Raw genomic sequence first — 21,691 nt, 5'->3', positions numbered from 1 at the left:
TGAAATTTGTTGTATATATATAGATAATTAGATATCAATGAAAATTAGTTTGAAATGGAACAGACCAAAAGGTTAAAACATACAAAATACAAATGATTGTCATCAGCTTTTAATTTCTGGTCGTCATTAATTAGTTTAAATTCTTCGAGCTCTTTTTATAAAACAAGTTCTCTATATGAGAGATTAGGGAAGTAAGTGGATAAGACTGAATCATAAAAGAAGATGTGGTCGTTAAAGGTCGCCATGCATCATAAGATTTGCTTACGTTTTCGTAATCTTCTAACTTATTAACTTTAAGAGACTTTTTTTTTCTTTTTCTTTTTTTTCTTTTGGGTTTCTGTTAAGTTATTGGAATATGAAATCATGTTACATGCAATATAACACGCCTGACGCCTGTCCAAGTTACTTAACAAACATTGTTACTTACACACGGCTAATTGACGATTATATCCCACTAATCTGACCACTTAAAAAGAAAAAAAAAACTTCCACGTATATGTAATTCCCACTTTCTTGATAACGCCAAGTAGATGTTAGAATCTCGTAATGAGATTCTGTATATTGTCTATTGGTTACTTTACAATATTGTCTTTTGTACTCAAATTTTTTAAAAATCACACCCACTAGACAGAACATAAACTTTGATCGAAAAAAAAATATATATAGGAGAGACTTCAACAACCACGACGAAGGCACGTGGCATAATTTCCATGGGCTCTTAGAACATATGGTTAGCTAATTTTTGTGTTTTGTTTAATTAAGCCTTGATAAGCTTAAGGTTAAAGAAAGAATGGTTGACATGCTACTTGCAAGTCGCAACAAAACTATGCAGTGCTTCTCAATTATGTGCATTTTGCTGCGTTTGGTGCTACGTCCCGATCACTCTACTGATTTTTATTTCAATCCCATGAATCAAGTAGAATTAGATATTTACCCCCATCCTTTATTTTTATTTTTTTATAAAATCCATTAGTTTCTTATTAATTATGGGTCACCTTTTTTTGTTTATTGGTTTAAGTTTTAGTTAAGGTTGTTCTAGCTAAATCCATAAAAAGAAATCGAATAAGGGTGAAATTAATCGTTATAATTATTTTAAATGATCTGATTTGAGTTTTTTTTTGGGGTCAGTCTCATGTATTTTGGTTTTGGATTGGATTGAATATAAATTATAAGGAAGATCAAAAGAAATTGTTTAGCAATAAGCCATATTTGCAAATATCGCAAAATATGGTGACATCTAGATTCGACTTTATGCAATAAACAACTATCAATCATTCGAGAATAAAGGGTAATTAATAATCATTATCTCATGCACTTTATGATCAACACTTTTTGATTTTTTTATATTGAGAAATGAGAATCATTTGACTCCTCATTATAAATTAAAGTAATCAACTTACATCATCTGATGTATATGTATGTATATATTAACGCAGATCTTAGTCAGCCTTACACTGCAAAGGGGAAACATATGAATCAACAAGTAATATATCCACGTTATTTAATCAAAATAGTTTTATTAAAAGTTCAATAAAAAACAACATCAATTGTCATATTGTCTTTCGTGTCCTATTGGTGCAAATTTTTCATCCTCATCCATTCAACCAAACCGTGTATATGATATAACTAAGATAGATCATTTCCTAAAACATATTTATATGTACAACAAATCAACATACGTTTCCACGTGGATTATAGACACGAATACCTTATAAATTCTTTATATAATTCGCATATTTAAATAATAGTAAAAAAACATCTCTAAAAAAGATATTTAATTTTCGATTATTAGTTTTTTTTTTTATTTGGTGTAGTTTAGCTAAACTTTGATATGTATATCCTGGTTTTAGACTTTTAGTTACTATTTTGAATATTGATCCAATTTAAATAGCTTACTCCTAGTTTAGTCGTACGTAGAACCTTTCTTTGCATGCTCGGATCTACGATAAACACAGTTTATACATACAGATACACACACATGCGACGTTAGACATATATTTACGCATATATATTTAAAAGAAACGACCCCAAAATATATTGGCTCTTTGTAAAAACCAAAGGACAACAAAAGGAAGCATCTTCCGAGAAATAATTGGTAACGAATGAAATGCCACATGGCTTGTCAACCAACCAATTATTAAATTTATCATAATCCAATACATACAATTTTATATGGATTGATGTCCCTTGATGTCTGTCTCTATAAATATAACTCTGGCTTTTGCAAGTTAAGACTCACAAAGACAAAGATCAGTTCTCAAGACGCGGCAAACAGATAACAAAAAGAAGACCTCAAAAGTGCAAAACACTAACCCAGAGGCAACAAGAAAAAGAAAATTCAAGAACAACAATATGGTGTCTCAAAAGCTAGAGATTTGCATCGAATTGGTGAAAATTGCTGTTGTTTTCGTCACCACCGTGGCTGAAACAGTAGAAGAAGCTTTCCGTAAGCCTCAACCGTCGCTTCCAGCAGTTCACGATGGTCGTCGGAATAATTACGCCGCTGTTCCCATTCCTCTTGTTGGATTCATGTAATGAGGTTTTTTGTTTGGACGTTCTTTTCTTTTCTTTTTGTTTTTGGTTTTGGCCTCGTTAAAAGTTAGTAGTTCTCTTGCCTTGTGGCGTTTTTGGATGCTGTTGATTTGTGTATAAAGTATAACCAAAAAAGATCATGAAGAGTTTACAAATTAATCAAATCGTCAACGTTTCTATAATTTTTGTGTGTTAATTAACTGCTAGTTTTAACTTTCTTCAAGATCCATTGAAGATAATTAAATCACATCTTTAAAAAGTTTGCAACTGCAAAACTCTACATTCGTTACTTTTTGTTAAAAAAATCATCATCTATTACATAATAAGAAGGATATCACTTTTTATGTGGATCGAAACTAACCAATACTGAGAATCGCGAGGTGTGAATTATGTTAATTGGTTTCTAATAAACAAATCATGTGTTGAACTCTTAAAACTGGATTTGATGCTCTTGAAACGAACTCAAGTAATATATGTAACCATGTACAAAGTTCACCAAAGCTAAATTGGAAAAGTATATTCGCTTTCAATGGACACTTAAAACAAAAAAAACCACATCAACGCAACAACTTTGGTTTCATTTAGTTATCTGTTGGATAGAAAAGGGAGTATTTTTTTACATATTAATTAAATTTGGATCTATGAGATTTTATACTTCACAGGGTCCATAATCGCATGCTAATTATAGTGGTCAACTACTTGGTTTTGTAGTTTGATTAGTTTTGTGACGCAATTTAGTAGTAGTAGCTAAAGTTGAAAAAGTCAAACCTACTGCAGAGTAATGGGTTGTAGTTGTATATACAAAAATAAAAAATATACAAAGTGGCTCGTGAAACATATGAATATAATTGATCAACCATCTAATTTTAAATAACTTGGAAATCAACTTCTTCTTTTCTTTCCATTTCAATCGATCGACTTGGAAATCAGCTTTGGACTTGCAAAACATGTTTTGCTTATAACACAATGTTGAAATATATATATTAAATATATATTTTTTTTTTTCAAGAAAACTTCTGAGCCAAAGACAAAAGACAGGCACCAAGATCTAATGGCATATAAATCATGACCATATGATCAGATATTTGGATATACTCCACGTAGTTAGGAGGGTTATTCTTGATCATCCAGAGCTGAAAGTCTTTCACCAGTGACTTGTCAAATATCCGATTTACCGACCCAAACCGCTAGGGAGTGAGCACAAGACTTGTGTCTATCTCTACGTTGTTGAATGACCTTTGTGGCCGTCTCAATAACACAACCAATTTCACGTCCTACAAAATTATACAATGGGTTTGAATGGTAACTGCGGTCAGGGCGGCCAAATCCATATGCGGTCTGGACCACTCCATTTTTAAGGTGGACTACAGATTGCTGCGGACCAACTTTATTTGTATGCAAAAGCGGTCCACAGTTGGTCTGATGCGGTTTTGTCTCTGCTTTATTTGGACCGCACTATTGTAGACTACATTTGCTGAATGGTAAATAAAAAGTGATCCAGTCCGTCTGGACTGAACTTGTCCGCCCCAACCACTGCAACCATTCACACTCAATATATGGCTTAAGCACAAGACTTATGTATTTTTCAATTAAATAAAAGAAATTGAAAGTGTTTTTACCTCTTTAGGACTAAGATCATACATGGTTAATGAAAGAAAAAAGTGGGCTCCAATGGAAAGTGTTGGAGGTTTACTAGGCCCATCTCCAAATACAAACTTCAAGTCCAGTTGTGGAGCTTGCCATCTCACCAACTTACAAAAGGTTTTAGAATTTTTATGGAAGAAGAGAAAATCAAAAGAAGCCATATGAACCTTATCATGGATATCTCCATGGCCTTGGAAAGTTGGAAACAGCAAGCCCGCTCGAACTATGTGCCACGAGAATCACCTTCTCATCCTCACCTAGACTCTCCATTAGTCCCATCAACGGACCAATATACTCCACGAACGACCATAGAGTCTCAGCTTGTCGTAGATCAATCCCGGACGTTGCTAAGTTTAAATCAACACCAAGCCCCATGAACCAACACAAAATGGGATTGGCCTGTTGGCCATGTTGTGGTGGCCGTGACGTGGCGGATATAGGGCGGTAGTAGTATAGGTTCATCAATATAACAAGAGTTGAGGTTAAGTATTTGTTTGTTTTGTTATTCACCATTTTTATTTTCACGTTATTGCGAGATTGTGATGAACGAATGTGGCCTTTGTGGCCTTTACAAGACAATTATTTAGTAGAACTAAACAATGAGGTGTTGACATAATGACCAATTCTTATGTTAATGTACAAAGTATTATTCGGTCATATCATTTTTTCATTTAATCCTTGGAAATTTTCTTGTATTACTATCAGTACTAATAAAGAATTTATTTGGTTAGTTTACTTTATCCTATTTTGAATTGCAACAGTTTCCATCATGCTGACTACAGAAAAATATCCAATTGTATCAACAATTTTTATGAAATAAAGTTTTTATTTATTTTCATGTTTCCAAGAGTTCAAAAACGCACACGTCAAATAAATACATGTTCACAACATTAACAAAGACTTTTTTACTTTTTCTAGACTGTAAAAAACATCGGTCGTCCATATTTCAATTATGGTAAAACAAAAAACAAAACTTGTAAAGACGTTGTCAACGACCATTTATTCTATATTAGCTACAATAGTTTGCTATTTTCGTATCCTTAAATTGTTAAGTCTATATAAATTTTGTTTCCCCCAAAATAGCAAAACAATCCAATGGTTTCTGTTTGTCTTTGTTTCATTATAGGCTTCCTCTCCACAACATTCATCTATTAAGCAAGCCATAGAACCGTTTCCAAGGTTTTTCATCACCATGACCGGAAGAACAATGGAGAAGCCTTTAGGCTGCTTCCTTCTCCTCTTCTTCTTCATCATTTCCGTTTTCTTCTATTCCGCGGCGGCCCTCACCGATGAGGAAGCTTCGTTTCTCACAAGACGCCAACTTTTGGCATTATCAGAAAACGGAGATCTTCCCGACGACATGGAGTACGAAGTCCATTTAGACCTCAAGTTCGATAATAACCGGCTGAAAAGGGCTTACATTGCCCTCCAAGCTTGGAAAAAGGCAATATACTCCGATCCATTCAACACTGCGGGTAATTGGGTTGGTCCAAACGTGTGTTCTTACAAAGGAGTTTTCTGTGCACCAGCGCTCGATGACCCGAGCGTAATGGTTGTGGCGGGTATTGACCTTAACCATGCGGATATAGCTGGATACTTGCCGCCTGAGCTAGGTTTATTGACCGATGTCGCCTTGTTTCACGTTAATTCCAACAGGTTTTGCGGAGTTATTCCAAAAAGCTTTTCGAAACTAACGTTGATGTACGAGTTTGATGTCAGCAACAACCGTTTCGTTGGTTCGTTTCCAACGGTTGCTCTTTCTTGGCCGTCTTTGAAGTTCCTTGACATAAGATACAATGATTTTGAAGGGAAATTGCCGGCAGAGATCTTTGATAAAGATCTCGACGCTATCTTCTTGAACAACAATAGATTCGAGTCGACCATCCCAGAGACAATTGGTAAATCAACAGCTTCCGTCGTGACGTTCGCACACAATAAATTCAGCGGTTGCATCCCAAAAACCATTGGCCAGATGAAGAACCTCAACGAGATTGTGTTTATTGGGAACAACTTGAGTGGTTGTTTCCCTAACGAAATAGGTTCGTTGAACAATGTGACCGTGTTTGATGCTAGCAGCAATGGGTTCGTTGGAAGTTTACCATCGACCTTGTCGGGCTTAGCCAACGTGGAACAAATGGATTTCTCTTACAATAAGCTCACCGGAATTGTCACAGACAGTATCTGCAAGTTGCCCAAATTGTCGAACTTCACATTTTCTTACAATTTTTTCAATGGAGAGGCTCAAAGTTGTGTGCCTGGGTCGAGCCAAGAGAAACAATTTGATGACACGAGCAATTGCTTACAGAACAGACCAAAACAAAAGTCGGCTAAAGAATGTTTGCCGGTGGTTAGTCGTCCTGTGGATTGCAGTAAGGACAAGTGTGCCGGTGGCGGTGGTGGAGGTGGCGGTGGCGGTGGCGGTGGCTCAAACCCATCACCAAAGCCAACACCAAAAACACCAGAGCCAGAGCCAAAACCAACACCAAAAACACCAGAGCCAGAGCCAAAGCCAACACCAAAAACACCAGAGCCTAAACAAGAAATTAACCCACCAAAATTAGAAGAGCCAACTAAGCCAAAACCAGAAGAATCTCCGAAACCACAACAGCCTAGTCCAAAGCCTGAGACACCATCACATGAGCCTTCTAAACCAAAGCAACCTAAGCCAGAGACACCAAAACAAGAATCTCCAAAACCAGAACCACCAAAACATGAATCACCAAAACCAGAGCAGCCAAAACCCAAGCCTGAGTCACCAAAACAAGAGTCACTTAAGCAAGAGCCACCAAAACCAGAAGAATCTCCTGAACCGGAACCTCCTAAATCGGAGACGCCAAAACCAGAGGAGTCACCTAAGCCTGAACCACCAAAGACAGAGACACCAAAAATGGGATCACCTCCAGTGGAACCACCGGTAACAGATGATCCTTACGATGCATCTCCTATTAAAAAACGTCGTCCTCAACCACCGTCTACTGAAGAGACGCCTTCGCCACAATCTCCGCCAGTACACTCTCCGCCACCGCCACCTGTATTTTCACCTCCTCCTCCAGTGCATTCTCCTCCACCACCAGTTTACTCACCACCACCACCTCCAGTATACTCTCCTCCTCCACCTCCACCAGTCCACTCACCGCCTCCGCCCGTCCATTCACCACCGCCACCACCGGTCCACTCTCCTCCTCCCCCAGTTCACTCTCCCCCTCCCCCAGTCCATTCTCCGCCACCACCAGTACACTCACCTCCTCCTCCGGTCCACTCTCCGCCGCCGCCACCTCCAGTTTTCTCTCCACCACCGCCTGCACCAATATACTCTCCTCCTCCGCCACCACCGGTCCACTCACCGCCTCCGCCCGTTTATTCTCCCCCGCCACCACCAGTACACTCACCGCCACCTCCGGTTCACTCACCGCCTCCACCAGTACACTCACCGCCTCCTCCAGTTCACTCACCACCGTCACCATCACCTATTTACTCTCCTCCTCCCCCAGTTTTCTCACCACCACCAAAACCAGTGACGCCTCTACCGCCGGCATCATCGCCAACAGAAAACGCGCCAACACCTTCATCAGAAACGGAAGAAGACTCATCACCGGTTCAAGCTCCGACTCCAGACTCTGAGGACATCGGAGCACCGTCAGAATCAGATTATTCACCAGTGTTCAAGTCAAGTCCTGCTCCGGCGCCAATCTCCGAGCCAAATCAGTCCCCGGCTCCAATTTCACAACCAGAAGTTGAAGCACCAGAACAATCGGTCGCCACCCCTTCGTCATCACCACCGTCTTCAAATCCATCACCAGATGTAACTGCACCACCATCGGAAGACAACGACGGCGGCGATGATAATTTCATCCTCCCACCAAACATTGGATTCCAATACGCATCGCCACCACCGCCGATGTTCCCAGGCTACTAAACCAAACTTTTTTAATATTTACATTTTGGTCCAACATTTTTCCAGTTTAACCCAATTTGTAACAAAAGAAAAAATATAAGCAAAAATCTACATTTATTTATTATAATTTGACCATTTGTAATCTGTAAGTAGATGAATTTTTAGAAAGTGAATATTATTTACAAAATGAACCGTTAAGTTAACATATCTGTAATTCTATGTTTATAGTGTAAATTCATCACATTCTTTGTGTTAATTTCTCTCCAAGCTATTTTTTTGTTTAATGTCTAAACTCCAAAATATTTAACTTGTTGTTTTAAGGATTTTGGAAGATTTTAATATTTTAGAATTTTGTAAGATTTAGGAGATGTTTAGGAGATTTGATTGTGTTTTAAATTTATTTTTATTTTTCTTTTAGATAATGAAATGTGATCTATGAGATTTTATAGTAAACTTTGTGTGATTTTAAAATCTTTTGCTCTAGATTTTTATTAATCGCTTATTTGTGAAGAACTGTTGATCTAGACCAGAACAAAAACAAAAACAAAAACAGAGTAATTAAGCTAAAAAGCTGCACGACCACTGTTTTTTGCGTTGCCGGAGTCTTTTACGTTCATCATGGCTTCCACCTTCCAGCTTCAGCATGTTTTTTTTTAGCTTAATTAATCACTTAACTGCAAAGGCTGTCTATCTAGAAAAGAACAAAAACAGAGTAAGGAGAAAGAGAGAGAAGCAAACATGATAGAGAGAGGCAAATTTGAGAGAGAGATAAGCAAATATGAATGTGATAAAAAAATGGAAACAAAGAGAAACAAACTTGAATGTGACAAAACCCAAAACAGAGGAATCAAAGTGTGGTGAATGAAAATAATCTTTAAAAAAGTATAGTACTGCATCATGACCCCATATTCATAGCATCATTCCACATGTTTGTTTATAATACTAACTACGTTTCGTTGGTACCTACTAATTATGAACATGTTTCTCTAATAAGTAAATTAGTAATCAGTTTTTTTAAATACTCCCCTTGACGGAGATGAACCTTGTGCAAGGAGAAGAAAGCTAAATTGTGCTGGGAGAAAAAAGTTGTTGATCGATGTATACCATATATATATATACACCAATAGTTTAACCCTAATAAGCAAACAAGATAAAGCCCATTAAAGTATACTATGATCCGGTATGCTTTTACGGCGACAAGATAAAAGTATCTTGCACAGACTGCATATGGCAGTACATGAGAGATTTTTCATATTAGAGGGAGAAAAGAGAGAGAGCTTACAGATTGTGATGATGGTTTCTATGGCTGAAAAGAGAGAGAATAGAGATGGTGATGGTTTGTTTCTTTACAATAGCTAAGAACAGAGAAAACAACTCACAAAAACAGAGAGATAAGAAAGTTTTGAGACGAATTCAGGGATGCCAAAGCCACAAGGTGCAGAGCCAACAATGTCAAAGGCAAGAGTGAAAGGAGACAAGAGAAGCTTGATTGGACTGAGCATCAACGAATTGTGCTAAACAACCTGTACTAAACGACATGATCCTCTCGACATTGGGAACGAAGAAGAAGAAGATAATGAGCTTTCTGGTTTTGGGTTAGATGAAATCTTTCAAAATTCTATGTTAAGGGGTATGATTTTGATAAAAGTATTTTTTTAACTAAAAAGAAGAAAAAAAAAGTCTCCTAGAATCATTCAAAGTAGCATTCTAAAAAAAATTGTGATATTTTGAATAATAAAAAATTTTATGTTGGTTTTATAAACTATTGATTGAATAACAAGAGATTCTGGATTATTTTAAATGATTTTATATAAATCTTAGTTGAATAACATAGAATTTCATTAAATTTTTTAAAAACCTCAATTGAATAATAAAGGATTTTAACAATACTTTAAAATCCTAAAAAAAAACAAGTTGAATACCCCCTTCCTATATCCCATTCATATTTTTCCATTTGAAATTTAGTTTGACAGCTTAGAAAAACATTTTTTTAAAAAATGAAAAGACTTTTAGATTATTTATATCAACTCAGGTTGGCTTTTATGTCGTTGATTTATTTTTCGTTTTTTCTTCAGCATACCAAATTATTTTTAGTTATGGTCTTTATTGGCAACTATATACTACTATCATATTTTCAACTTTCAATGTTACTACTGATCAATCATAATCAAATTGATTAAGATTTAAAACACACTGTCACTCTGCCTCTGACAAATTTATAATAAAGAATAGTGTTCAACACTTCAACTACTCAACCATACATTATTGATTTTGTCCAACTTTCAAGATTGATTTACTATTATCCTAATACAGAGTGATTTTATTATATTTTCGATTAAAGAGTTAATTACTTCAATTCTTGATCCGATGAGAGATCCTCTGACCAATAATAAATCCAACGAGAAAAAGTTGAAGTTTTAGTAGTAGTAGCTAGTATCTTAATATCATTAACAAAAACAAACGCATAAAAACAAAACAAAATTGATTTATATATCCTGAATTTTTCTTTTGTACTTTTGAGAAAGTAGTGGTATATATATATAGTTAACAACATTCTGGTTAAAGAGACACATCATAAAGCTCTTTTGACTTAGCATCAAAACTTTTCGTACTTGTAACAATGGAGGATCTTGATCCAATTTACATCCAAGCACCAGAACATAGATCAGATTCGAATTTCATCCCTAACCAACCCGAAGAAATACCCGTGATCGATCTCTCGCGCCTCGACGACCACGAAGATGTCCAAAACGTCATCTCAGAGATCGGTGACGCCTGTGAGAAATGGGGTTTTTTTCAGGTGATCAATCACGGTGTGCCTTGTGACACAAGGCAACGAGTGGAGAAGACTGTGAAGACGTTTTTCGATTTGCCTATGGAAGAGAAGATAAAGGTGAAGAGAGACGAGGTGAATCCAGTAGGGTATCACGATGGAGAACACACTAAGAACGTCAGAGATTGGAAAGAAGTGTTCGATATTTATTTCAAAGATCCAATGGTTATACCTTCTTCCACTGATCCTGAAGATGAAGGTTTAAGGCTTGTTTACAACAAGTGGCCTCAGTTTCCTTCTGATTTCAGGTAATCTTTTAATTAGGTAGATTCATTGCTGTTTATGAGAAACAACGAACCGGATCCGGTTTGATATTTCAGTTCTCTAAAAACTGAAATCTCTATAGATTATTGGACCTTAAAGCAAGACCTTAACACATGTTTACCAAATCTATTGGTGGAGTCACGTGAATCCTATCTTCCCAAGTCCCAACGCTGCATCCACCACTGAATATGACAGCTTACAACTTACACATAGCATTCAGGAAGATTCGATGAAATGATTTTCTATTTTTATTATTCAATTATGTGAGCTATTTTTTTTTTCGTTCTATTTTATTATTAGGGAAGCATGCGAAGAATATGCAAGACACGCTGAAAAATTAGCGTTGAAGCTCTTAGAACTCATATCATTAAGCTTAGGCTTACCGAAAGAGCGTTTTCACAATTACTTCAAAGAACAAATGAGTTTTATAAGGATAAATCGTTATCCACCATGTCCAAGACCTGATCTAGCTTTAGGTGTTGGTCACCACAAAGACGCAGACGTAATAAGTGTATTGTCTCAAGATGAAGTTGGAGGATTACAAGTTAGTCGTAGATCGGACGGTGTTTGGTTTCCCATTAGACCCGTCCCTAATGCTCTTGTCATCAATATAGGCAACTGTATGGAGGTAATATATATATATCCTTATGGAGGTAATATATATCTATATATATATATATCCTTGAAATTATGTCATACTACATATCATTACAGTATTCTTTCATAGTTAATGCGTAATGACATAATAAAAAATAATGATAATGTGTAGATATGGACGAATGATAAGTATTGGAGCGCAGAGCATAGAGTGGTGGTGAACACAACTAGAGAGAGATACTCCATACCATTCTTCTTGTTGCCTTCACACGATGTGGAAGTGAAGCCATTAGAAGAGCTTGTGAGTCTTGAAAACCCTCCAAGGTACAAAGGCTATAAATGGGGTAAGTTCTACGTAAGTAGGAACAGAAGTGATTTCCGGAAACAGGAAACCAAAAACATCCAAATTGATGACTTAACTTTTCTGTGTTGATTATTGAGTTTTTTTTTTTTTTTTTTTTTTTTTTTTTTTTTTTTTTTTTTTCTTTTAATTTCTCTCATGTATTGGCAAAAATAAAAATAAAAGATAATTTGTTCGTGCATAATGAACCACTAAAACAAACAATTTTGATTGATAGGTAGCTACCAATATATTAACGAAGATCGTAGTCAGCCTTACTCTGTCATTAGTAAAAATTTGTTGTATAGTTACAAAAAAAAATATGTAGGAATAATTTGTTTTCTATAGCCAAAAGTAAATTGTTACAGTTTTGTTACAAAAAAAATTAGTAATTATTTACTCGTCACAAACTGACTTCTCTATCGTAAATCGTAGCAACTTGCTACAGATTAGAGACAATTTAAATTGTCGCCATTTGCTACTAACTGATACAGTTATCTACATCAATTTGGTTTCAGTATTGTCGTGACAAATTGTTATACAAACCCACATAATAACTTGTAACTTATGGGCTACAACAAAAAGCTTCATAATTGTAATTTTATATAATTTTGCATATTTAAATCCTGTTTTGCAAAATTTATTTAAACAGATTTATATATAACTTGTTTTATTCCATAAATCATCAAAAATATCCATTACACAAAACATACATAACATGTATTACATTCAATTAAATATCTAATGTTCATAACCTAAGATTTTGGACCATACAAGGATAACAACAACATGCACGACTATGTGATAAACTTTAGTTAAAGAAGCTCCTTCAAGGTTAAGCATTTCTTACATGTTGCAAAGCCTTCAGGCACATTAGTGGGATGATTGAGATTGGGATAAACTTCTTGCTCATGAGACTCATCAGGCACATTAGTGGGATGATTGAGATTGATGTCATCAGCCATTGTGGAGGTTCAGTCACAGCTTTAGGATTGGCAGCTCGGTTCTCCCTGTTGTTACCTTGAGTTGGACTCGCCGTGGAGGGTTATCAAGACCAAACCTCAAAACAAAAATAAAAATGTTTTGTTAAAGAGAATGTAATATTAATGTTGTGTTCAATCACTATCTAGTATATTGTTTTACTTTCATATACAGTAAACTGGTTTGTACCTGCAAATCCTAGCTACCAAAATGGGATGCAAAAGACTTGGTAAATTTCAAAGTTAAACCGAGAATCATGTTGATCCGACTTGCAATGATTCCCCACTATACAAGAAACACTTGGTCTTCTTTTTTTTTTTTTTTTTTGTCAAACGAAACACTTGGTCTTCAAAAGTCTATAATTTCATATATACATATTATGCGCTAGGAGCAGCTTAAGATCAAAATTGTCAGCTAATTCTTGGTCATGACCACTTATTGTGTCGCGTTGAATGGCTAGCTTCTTTAAGCTGATGAGCAAATCCTGCAAAACAAAATGTTCAGCGGAAATCGATAGTCATTATTAGTAACATGTTTGCTTGATTAAAGAAATAAGGTGGGAATTGAAGAGATTTGCCTCAACAATACGATTATTTATTTACCAGGTCAGATTCTGAGAGAGAGCAGAACCAAAAGTCGTAGCTACACAAAATCCAAAATTTCAACCCTCTTAGCAACCCTCTTAAGTTCAAATTCGAAATTCCCAAAATTTACATAACATCTCGATAATCTAACACAAACCCACCAAAATTCATCGAAAAAAACACCAACCCAGATCGCTAATTAGAAGAAACGAGTAGTTTTGACCAAATAAAAAAAAAAAAAAAAAAAGAAAGGAGTAGAAACGAAGACAAGGAACACTACAAGAAAATGTTTGATATCCTACCACACAAATTAAAGGAAATTAGTAGGAAATGGTTGTTTCTTACCGTTTTCCTACGAAAAAACGAAGGAGGAAAGAGTCCGAAGAAAATCGAAATTAGTGGGAATTTGGAAGGCATTTTTTTTTCAAAATTCTTTCAAAACTACTTTCGAAGGAAGTCTCGTAGGAAAAGCGAAAGAAAAGTGAAGGGCGGCATCGTCCATTTTCCTACGAAATATTAGAAGAAAATTCATTCTTACTATTTTCCTACCAAAGTGGTCTTATAATTTTCCTACAAACTTAATAAAAAATAAAACTAATTAATGTTGTTTTCTATTAATTTCAAATTTAATAAAAAGTTATTAATTATTAATCCGAATAATATATAAAATCAAATTATTAATTTAATTAGAAATACAATTCATTTTTTAAACTAAATTACAAACCTAATAAACAAATATTTACAAACTAAATACTAAATATAAAAAATTAATAGGTTTTGTCGTTTTAGCTTGAGATGCTTAACGCTCCTCCAAAGCTTCAGATCTGGAACTACATTGCCTTCAACGATGGAGATTCTCAGGTTATTTCGGCCAGCGTAGATCGGATTAGACAGAGTCTAAAGCTTCTAAGTTGGGTATGTTAAATCAATTGTTGGTGATGTATGGATTGATTCAACTGTTGGTGATGACTTGGTTTCTTTTCCAATGAAGAAGACAATAGAGATGGAAGAGGTAGAGAAAGAGATCAGTTGCTTCGATTAGAGAAAGCAGAACAAAATGTTGGGTTTTCTAAGAAGAACAAAGGAGAAAGAGAAAGAAGAGGAAAAAGGAGGAGGAAATTTTTTTGACCCATAAAAAAAGGAATAAGAAGTATAGAAAGGAATGAGATGGAAGCTGGAGCATAGAGTTTCTATATCTAGGGTTTTTACCAATTTTACTACCAAATTTTCACTACAAAGCTTTTTTATTTTTATTTTTAATATTTTACAGAAAGAAATTCGAAGAAATTTTTCCTACCAAATTCATTCTACGTCTTCTCTTTTCATATTCCTTGGGGGTTCCTACGAGCTTTAGTTCAACAAACTTTTTGAAAGAAATTTAAAAGAAACATTCCTACAAAATTCATTCAATGTCTTTTCCTCCTATATGGTTTCTGTTTTCCTACAAATTTTTTCCTTTGGCCAAATTAATTGTAGGATTTTCGTAAGAAATTTCCTACCATATTCTCATAGTATTTTCGTATGAAATTATTTTCCTTTTTCCTACGATAGTTGCTTTTCGTCAAAATAAGGTAAGATTTGGGTAAGAATTTTTTCGTACCAAATTTTTTGTAGAAAATTTCGTAGAAAAACATGATGTTTTCTTGTAGTGGAATAGAGGAAAGGCTTCACCTTTATTTGAGATTAAGGCTTCGAAACACAGCGTATGAAGACAAAGAGGCCTGAATTTGGAACTACAAAAAAAAGTAACCTAAGTTCTCAAAACTGTTTGAGACTTTTTCATAGATGGAATGGAACGACAAATTTAAGGTTTAATGGTGGTGATTTTTGAACCAACAGCGGATCCAGGACCAGGCGAAAGACACTACAAGAAAACATGGATTTACCGACTGCAAAAACAGTCACTATACAGTCGCTAACTACTTAGTCACGACTGACATACGTAGTCGCTAAACAGTGCGTCGCTAAAAAGTCGCTATGGAGCTACTAATTGGCGACTGATAATTGGGGTCGCTCTTCCCTCGCCAAACAGTCGCTAAAGTTGTGACCGAATTGCAACGCTTTAGCGACTTATATGGTTACTCATTTGCGATTGTTTGGGTACTGTTTTGATGACTGTTTTGCGACTGTTTAATTACCATGTTTTAAAAAAAAATTCTGGTAAAAATGCATTATTTGATTTTGTAATACCAAAACTGATTAATAAAACATGTACTAAAACATAACAAACATGAAATTAAACAAATACATAAGTACCATGTTTTTACAAAAGTTGTAAAAGTTCCAAAAAACATCCAAATATCCAAGAGTGTTGCAAATATTACATGAGGGAACCTAACTTTGAAAATCAGCAGGGTTTAGGTCATTGGTTTGAGACTCAAGGAAGGCGACATTGTTTGGGTTAGTCTTGAGGAAGCTCACCAAGCGTGAGATCTCTGCTTGTTGCTCAGATGCAACCCGCAAAGCCTCAGCTGCAACCCGTGAAGCCTCTGCGTCACGCTCTGCTTGTAGAGCTGCTTGTTCCTCTATCTTGCGATTAGCGTCTTCAAGCTGTTGTTGCAGGGTTGTGAAAGTAGAAGAGCTTCCAGGGTACTTCCGCTTCCCGATGATGTAACTTCCTAGGCTTCCAACTCCAAAGTATGTTCCTCTATCATTTATGTAAGTAGACTTCATACATAAAACAGAGAGAAAAAGTTATTATAATTACTTAACAATGAAAAACTTAATAGCTTATTAGAAAGAAGCAAATTACCTGAAGAAAGAGCTCATCATCCTCCTCATGAGATAGCTCTGATCGACGTGAAGTACCATCTGAAGACTCATCATTATCCTGAGCAGCCAACTTAGCTTCCCTCCTTTTCTTATATGCCTCATGAACTGCTTGCGCTTTCTTATCCACAAAAGTACCATATTTTTTGGTATGAGTCCTGAGAAAAACTTCAGGAATAGTTGGCGGTCTTCCCAATTCTACTTCCTGGAATGTTAGACAATGAAAAGGTTAGGAACCATTTGATGTCAAGTAATTAAACAATGAAAAGGTTATGATGTAACTCACCATCTCTTGTTCGATTTGTAAGTAAGCCTTCGGCCCTGATACATGCTTGTGAGGGCCAAGACCATTACGGTCAGACATTCGAGCTGCTGGAGTGGTTGCACTCTTTGCCATGGCTTCTTCTGTGTTCCAATAGTCACACATTTCTTTCCAAAGAGTTCTCTCAATCCACCTCGGTTTCACTTCCTCTCGCTGAGCTGCTGCCTTGGAAACCATGTCTTTCATACGGTTTTGACAAATGCTATAGAACTTTGCTTGAACCACACCGGTTAGAGAGGGATCCCAGGTGTGTGTTTTCTACAAAAGAAGACTAGTGTTAGTGATAAAAAAAACCAAGAAAAAAAGCTATAAATACAGAAATCAAATTGAAAGGAGTAGAAGTTTACCGCGAATTCCAAGAAGTAAACTTCTCTTCTTGCATTCGGAACACAACCCCAACTGTAATATGGACCATCAAACTTGTTTGTAAACACTTTTGAAATCTTTCGGGTAAGTGATGACTTGTCTTTACCTAACCTTCAAACACAAACAAATCAGTAGTCAAATTCCAATCAAACACAAACAAATCGATCAATCCAAGTAAAATTCTAATCACAAACAAACACAAACAATCCAAAATTCTAAAAATTCTAATCACATACAAACACAATCAATCCAAAATTCTAATAATTCTAATCACAAACAATCACAAACAATCCAAAATCCAAAATTCTAATCCAAATTCTAATCACAAACAAACAAACACAATCAAATTCTAATCCAAACAAACAATCACAATCAAATTCTAATCCAAAATACAAAATTCTAATCCAAATTCTTACCAAGTGGTTTCACGCTCTAATGAGGGAGAGAGGACAGTGGTATACTTCTCACGGCCTGGTTGGACAAGCATGTCATGTAAAGAAGCGAGCACATCAGCTGGGAGATTTGATTCCCTTGCACCGTCATCCTCCGAATCAGCTTCTTCCTCATGTGAGTTTTGCGCTTGAGAACTGTGAAGCGATGCAGAAGCTGCTCGAGGTTGACCAGGTTGAGAAGAGAGTGGTCGATGAGACTGTCGAGGTAGAGGAGACTCTCGTGGTAGATTTGAGACATGAGGAGACTGTCGATGATGATTCGTGACTGACGGTTGAGGAGACTCTCGAAGTTGACTCGAGAATTCTGGTGGATTCATCGCGGAGGCGAGAGGTTGAGGAAAAGGACGCCTGGTTGGATCTTCGCCGGAAGGGGATGTTCCGGGAAAGCTCCTCGAGTGCTGGAACAGATTTGTCGGAGGTGGATAGTCTCGGTAAGAAGGTGTAGGTCTCGCTGGAGGCTGGAGGTTTGGGACAGGAGTTCCCTGAGAATCAGTCTCTGGAACTCGATGGTTCGCCGACGTGAAGGTATATTGGGGAGGAAGATTGGTGGGTCTGTGATTCGCCGTTTGTGAGGTTCCAGAGGTTCGATTAGAGGGGTTTCTTCTTCCTCCGCCTCTTTTCTTTACTCCAGCCATCAAGGGTTTACGGTTTCGTCGAGTGAGAGGAATTTAGATCTAGGATTTTGAGGTTTCGCCGTTTCGTCTCGAAGAAGAAGAAGAAGAAGAAATGAGAAAAGAAATGTTAGATTAGGTTTTGTTCGGGGAAGAAAACGAAAAATAATGGGTTTTCGTATTTTGTTACAGCCCAAATTTTGTTAAGGCCCAAATTTATTAAAGCACTCGCTAAATAGTAGCTCTTTAGTCGCAATCTTTTAGCGACTGTCAAACTGGTCTCCATATTAGTCGCAAATTGGTGACTACACTACGACAATATGCATCAGTCTCCAATTAGCGTCTACTAGGCAACTGATTTATTTTAGTAGCCATTCAGTAGCTAAACAATCACAATTCAGTCGCTAAATTTAGCGACTGTGTTTTTAGTCACAAATTACAGTAACCAATTCCATGTTTTCTTGTAGTGAGAGAAGATAATTTGGGTTTTCATTCTCCAAACGAAGGATTGAGTTTGGAAATGGGGATTAGGGTTGAAGGAGAGAACGAGAGAATATTTTAATAACTTAATTTGTTAAAATTTCTAAAATAATTTTTTTTCTTTAAAATTTTACATTATTTTTATGATTTTATCACCATTTGTGACGTTTTGTGTTGAGTGTACTAGTGCTACGCTATTTTTTGTCGTTAAATTTATAGCAATTTTGTTACTATTTATCTATGTTACTATATGTCATTATATAGCTACGTTTAGTAACTAATTAGTTACAAATTTTATTAATTAAAAATTTGTCACTAATTTATAACTAATTGTAGTCAATATTTGTTATTATTATTTTTTTGTAGCAAAAATCATAACTATATAATCAAAAATTACTAGTGTGTGAATTGGAAAAAATATATATATATATATATATATATATATTTTTATGAATTAACAAGTAATGTATCCACGTAAGTTATAAAAATATAAAAATAGATTTAGTAAATTAGTTCAATTAAAAAAAAAACAACTTCAAATTGTCATATTGTCTTCGTGTATTGGTGCAAAGTTTTCATCCGCATCCATTCAACCAAACCGTGTATATATGATATATATAGCTACACGATAGATCATTTCCTAAAACATATTTCTATGACAATAAGCATCCGCATCCATTCAATCAAAGTGTTCATCCGCATCCATTCAACTTAACCCACATCCACATGAGTTAGATATAGAAACGAATACGTTACAATTTTCTTTATATGATTTGCATATTAAAAATAATATATCAAATTATAGACCGCAAACAAAAACGTTTTAGGAAAAGAATTTCAACTTTCGATTATTAGATTGATTTTTTTATTTACCTACTAAATCGTTCATAGATAATATTTTGAAATTTTCAATTTATATATTATTACTAACTTACTAGTTTTACGGACGTACAGCCTTTGTTTGCATAATATACGATAAATACACGTTTATATATATATATACACCTATATCCCGACGTTAGGCATATATTTACACGTATGTAAAGAAACAAGCCCGAAGCTCTTTGTAAAACCCAAAGGACAACAAAACGAAGCATATTCCGATGGTAGCAAATAATATGTCAAACGGTCTATCTGTATAAATAGAACTCTCGGTTTTGCAAGTAAGAGACATCCAAACACAGCATAAAGCTCTTTTTCACTTAGGCTCAAAACTTTTCTTGCTTGTAACAATGAAGGATCTTGATCCAAGTTACATCCAAGCACCAGAGCATAGAAGAGATTCAAATTCCATCCCTAACCAACCCGAAGAAATACGCGTGATAGATCTCTCGCGCCTCGATGACCCCAAAGATATTCAAAACGTTATCTCAGAGATCGGTGACGCCTGTGAGAAATGGGGATTTTTTCAGGTCATTAATCATGGTGTGCCTTTGGACGCAAGACAACGTGTGGAGAAGACTGTGAAGACGTTTTTCGATTTGCCAAGGGAAGAAAAAATAAAGGTGAAGAGAGACGAGGTGAATCAAGTAGGGTATCACGATGGTGAACACACGACAAACGTTAGAGATTGGAAAGAAGTGTTCGATATGTATTTCAAAAATCCAGTGGTTATTCCTTCTTCCACTGATCCTGAAGACGAAGGTATAAGGCTTGTTTACAACAAGTGGCCTCAGTTTCCTTCTGATTTAAGGTAACTTCTTTTAACAAATATAATCACAACCTCATGTTTACCAAACCAATTGGATTCCAATCCTATCCTCCCAACGGTGCATCCACCACTTTGTATGACAAGCTTATTACTTACACATATATAGCACACACAAGGTTCGATGAAATGATTTTTTATTATTATTATTATTCAATTATGTAAACTAATTTATTTCTCTATCTTTGTTATATTTTATTATTAGGGAAGCATGTGAAGAATATGCAAGACACGCTGAGAAATTAGCTTTCAAGCTCTTAGAACTAATTTCATTAAGCTTAGGCTTACCAAAAGAGCGTTTTCATGATTACTTCAAAGAACAAATGAGCTTTTTCAGGATAAATCGTTATCCACCATGTCCAAGACCTGACCTAGCTTTAGGTGTTGGTCACCACAAAGACCCAGACGTGTTAGGTTTACTGGCTCAAGATGAGGTTGGAGGATTACAAGTGCGTCGTAGATCGGACGGTGTTTGGTTTCCCATTAGACCCGTCCCTAATGCTCTTGTCATCAATTTAGGCAACTGTATGGAGGTAATTTATATCCTTGATATTATGTCATATTATACACAACATTACGAGATTCTAGCTATCATAACTAATGAGTATTACTATATAATAAAAATGATAACATAGCTATGGACGAATGATAAGTATTGGAGCGCAGAGCATAGAGTGGTGGTGAACACAACAAGAGAGAGATATTCCATACCATTCTTCTTGTTGCCTTCACATGATGTGGAAGTGAAGCCATTAGAAGAGCTTGTGAGTCCTAAAAACCCTCCAAGGTACAAAGGCTATAAATGGGGTAAGTTCTACGCCAGTAGAAACAGAAGCAAATTTCAAAACCAGGATATCGAAACTCTCCAAGTCGATGACTTGAAAGTTGTGACATAATGGACTATATATGTGTCAATGTTTTATTCGTTACCAATCATATTAATCAAATAATGTGTGTGAGTGTGGATTTGTGTGAGAACCAATAAATTGTATAACTTCTGTGTACTGGAAGTGCCAAGATTTGTATGTGATTGAGTTTCGTTTTCCTTATCATGTATTGGCAAAAAGAAAAAAAAGAGAGATGTTTTTTTTTTTTTGATCAACTGGAATTATATATTGGATATCGATCGTAATTACAAAGATTACAAACCACATATGGTAGCAGATATGCCTTTGATAAAGTAAACCTACTTACCGCTACTCCTAACCCCGATTCAGGTGAACCCATACAAAAAAATTTACCCAAAAAAGCTCAAAATCAAACAGAGAGTGTTTGTCTTTCCTCCATAAACACTTGATGAAGCCATATAGGAT

At 35.8% G+C, this 21,691-nt stretch overlaps 5 protein-coding genes, 2 long non-coding RNA genes and 1 pseudogene across 9 annotated transcripts; 4 read left to right on the top strand and 4 right to left on the bottom strand.

Moving 5' to 3' along the window:
- The first annotated feature begins 2,222 nt into the window (after positions 1–2,222).
- LOC109130839 (uncharacterized) lies at positions 2,223–2,714 on the top strand. Its single transcript, XM_019240914.2, has one exon. The coding sequence runs from the start codon at positions 2,353–2,355 to the stop codon at positions 2,533–2,535; it is 183 nt and encodes a 60-aa protein (XP_019096459.1). The 5' UTR covers positions 2,223–2,352; the 3' UTR covers positions 2,536–2,714.
- An 822-nt stretch (positions 2,715–3,536) lies between these two features.
- LOC147949664 (methyl jasmonate esterase 1-like) lies at positions 3,537–4,551 on the bottom strand (annotated as a pseudogene).
- A 474-nt stretch (positions 4,552–5,025) lies between these two features.
- Positions 5,026–8,327, top strand: LOC104783993 (uncharacterized). The gene has a single exon (XM_010509078.2). The coding sequence runs from the start codon at positions 5,369–5,371 to the stop codon at positions 8,090–8,092; it is 2,724 nt and encodes a 907-aa protein (XP_010507380.1). The 5' UTR covers positions 5,026–5,368; the 3' UTR covers positions 8,093–8,327.
- A 204-nt stretch (positions 8,328–8,531) lies between these two features.
- On the bottom strand, positions 8,532–9,774 carry LOC147949663 (uncharacterized). Its single transcript, XR_015559628.1, has 2 exons — positions 9,354–9,774; positions 8,532–8,762 (listed from the first exon to the last, which is right to left on the bottom strand). It is a non-coding gene; the product is annotated as an uncharacterized LOC147949663 (long non-coding RNA).
- Positions 9,775–10,594: 820 nt separating this feature from the next.
- Positions 10,595–12,307, top strand: LOC104783984 (protein LATERAL BRANCHING OXIDOREDUCTASE 1-like). Of its 2 annotated transcripts, XM_087454081.1 has the most exons (3): positions 10,595–11,152; positions 11,469–11,796; positions 11,938–12,307. In XM_087454081.1, exons 1-3 carry the CDS (start codon positions 10,692–10,694, stop codon positions 12,196–12,198), a joined length of 1,050 nt encoding a protein of 349 aa, XP_087310207.1. In that variant the 5' UTR covers positions 10,595–10,691; the 3' UTR covers positions 12,199–12,307. The 2 variants fall into 2 exon arrangements, with proteins under 2 accessions (XP_087310207.1, XP_087310208.1); XM_087454082.1 differs by lacking the exons at positions 11,469–11,796; positions 11,938–12,307 and adding an exon at positions 11,251–11,284 and having other exon boundaries at positions 10,601–11,152.
- A 451-nt stretch (positions 12,308–12,758) lies between these two features.
- LOC104783977 (uncharacterized) lies at positions 12,759–14,200 on the bottom strand. Of its 2 annotated transcripts, none has more exons than XR_015559622.1 (3): positions 14,016–14,200; positions 13,276–13,570; positions 12,759–13,165 (listed from the first exon to the last, which is right to left on the bottom strand). It is a non-coding gene; the product is annotated as an uncharacterized LOC104783977 (long non-coding RNA). The 2 variants fall into 2 exon arrangements; XR_767241.3 differs by lacking the exon at positions 14,016–14,200 and adding an exon at positions 13,689–13,977.
- A 1,804-nt stretch (positions 14,201–16,004) lies between these two features.
- On the bottom strand, positions 16,005–18,214 carry LOC104705515 (uncharacterized). The gene is made up of 5 exons (XM_010421534.2): positions 17,544–18,214; positions 17,109–17,238; positions 16,726–17,019; positions 16,423–16,644; positions 16,005–16,337 (listed from the first exon to the last, which is right to left on the bottom strand). Exons 1-5 carry the CDS (start codon positions 18,212–18,214, stop codon positions 16,005–16,007), a joined length of 1,650 nt encoding a protein of 549 aa, XP_010419836.2.
- Positions 18,215–19,712: 1,498 nt separating this feature from the next.
- Positions 19,713–21,480, top strand: LOC104783972 (protein LATERAL BRANCHING OXIDOREDUCTASE 1-like). Its single transcript, XM_010509062.3, has 3 exons — positions 19,713–20,363; positions 20,584–20,911; positions 21,014–21,480. The coding sequence occupies exons 1-3, from the start codon at positions 19,903–19,905 to the stop codon at positions 21,272–21,274; spliced, it is 1,050 nt and encodes a 349-aa protein (XP_010507364.1). The 5' UTR covers positions 19,713–19,902; the 3' UTR covers positions 21,275–21,480.
- Positions 21,481–21,691: the final 211 nt, after the last annotated feature.

The sequence above is a fragment of the Camelina sativa genome, chromosome 1 (genome assembly GCF_030686135.1).
Source record: "Camelina sativa cultivar CO46 ecotype springtype chromosome 1, ASM3068613v1".
NCBI classification, from domain to species: Eukaryota; Viridiplantae; Streptophyta; class Magnoliopsida; order Brassicales; family Brassicaceae; genus Camelina; species Camelina sativa.
This window is presented reverse-complemented; position numbering and strand designations above follow the sequence as displayed.

Bases quoted from the DNA above. Each gene is read 5' to 3' on its own strand.
- LOC109130839 (XM_019240914.2), top strand. From the start codon at position 2,353: ATGGTGTCTCAAAAGCTAGAGATTTGCATCGAATTGGTGAAAATTGCT.
- LOC104783993 (XM_010509078.2), top strand. From the start codon at position 5,369: ATGACCGGAAGAACAATGGAGAAGCCTTTAGGCTGCTTCCTTCTCCTC.
- LOC104783984 (XM_087454081.1), top strand. From the start codon at position 10,692: ATGGAGGATCTTGATCCAATTTACATCCAAGCACCAGAACATAGATCA. The intron at 11,153-11,468 runs GTAATCTTTTAA...TTTTATTATTAG, and splicing joins CAGTTTCCTTCTGATTTCAG to GGAAGCATGCGAAGAATATG. The intron at 11,797-11,937 runs GTAATATATATA...GATAATGTGTAG, and splicing joins ATATAGGCAACTGTATGGAG to ATATGGACGAATGATAAGTA.
- LOC104705515 (XM_010421534.2), bottom strand. From the start codon at position 18,214: ATGGCTGGAGTAAAGAAAAGAGGCGGAGGAAGAAGAAACCCCTCTAAT. The intron at 17,239-17,543 runs GTAAGAATTTGG...TTGTGTTTGAAG, and splicing joins TTAGAGCGTGAAACCACTTG to GTTAGGTAAAGACAAGTCAT. The intron at 17,020-17,108 runs GTAAACTTCTAC...CTTCTTTTGTAG, and splicing joins TTTACTTCTTGGAATTCGCG to AAAACACACACCTGGGATCC.
- LOC104783972 (XM_010509062.3), top strand. From the start codon at position 19,903: ATGAAGGATCTTGATCCAAGTTACATCCAAGCACCAGAGCATAGAAGA. The intron at 20,364-20,583 runs GTAACTTCTTTT...TTTTATTATTAG, and splicing joins CAGTTTCCTTCTGATTTAAG to GGAAGCATGTGAAGAATATG. The intron at 20,912-21,013 runs GTAATTTATATC...ATGATAACATAG, and splicing joins ATTTAGGCAACTGTATGGAG to CTATGGACGAATGATAAGTA.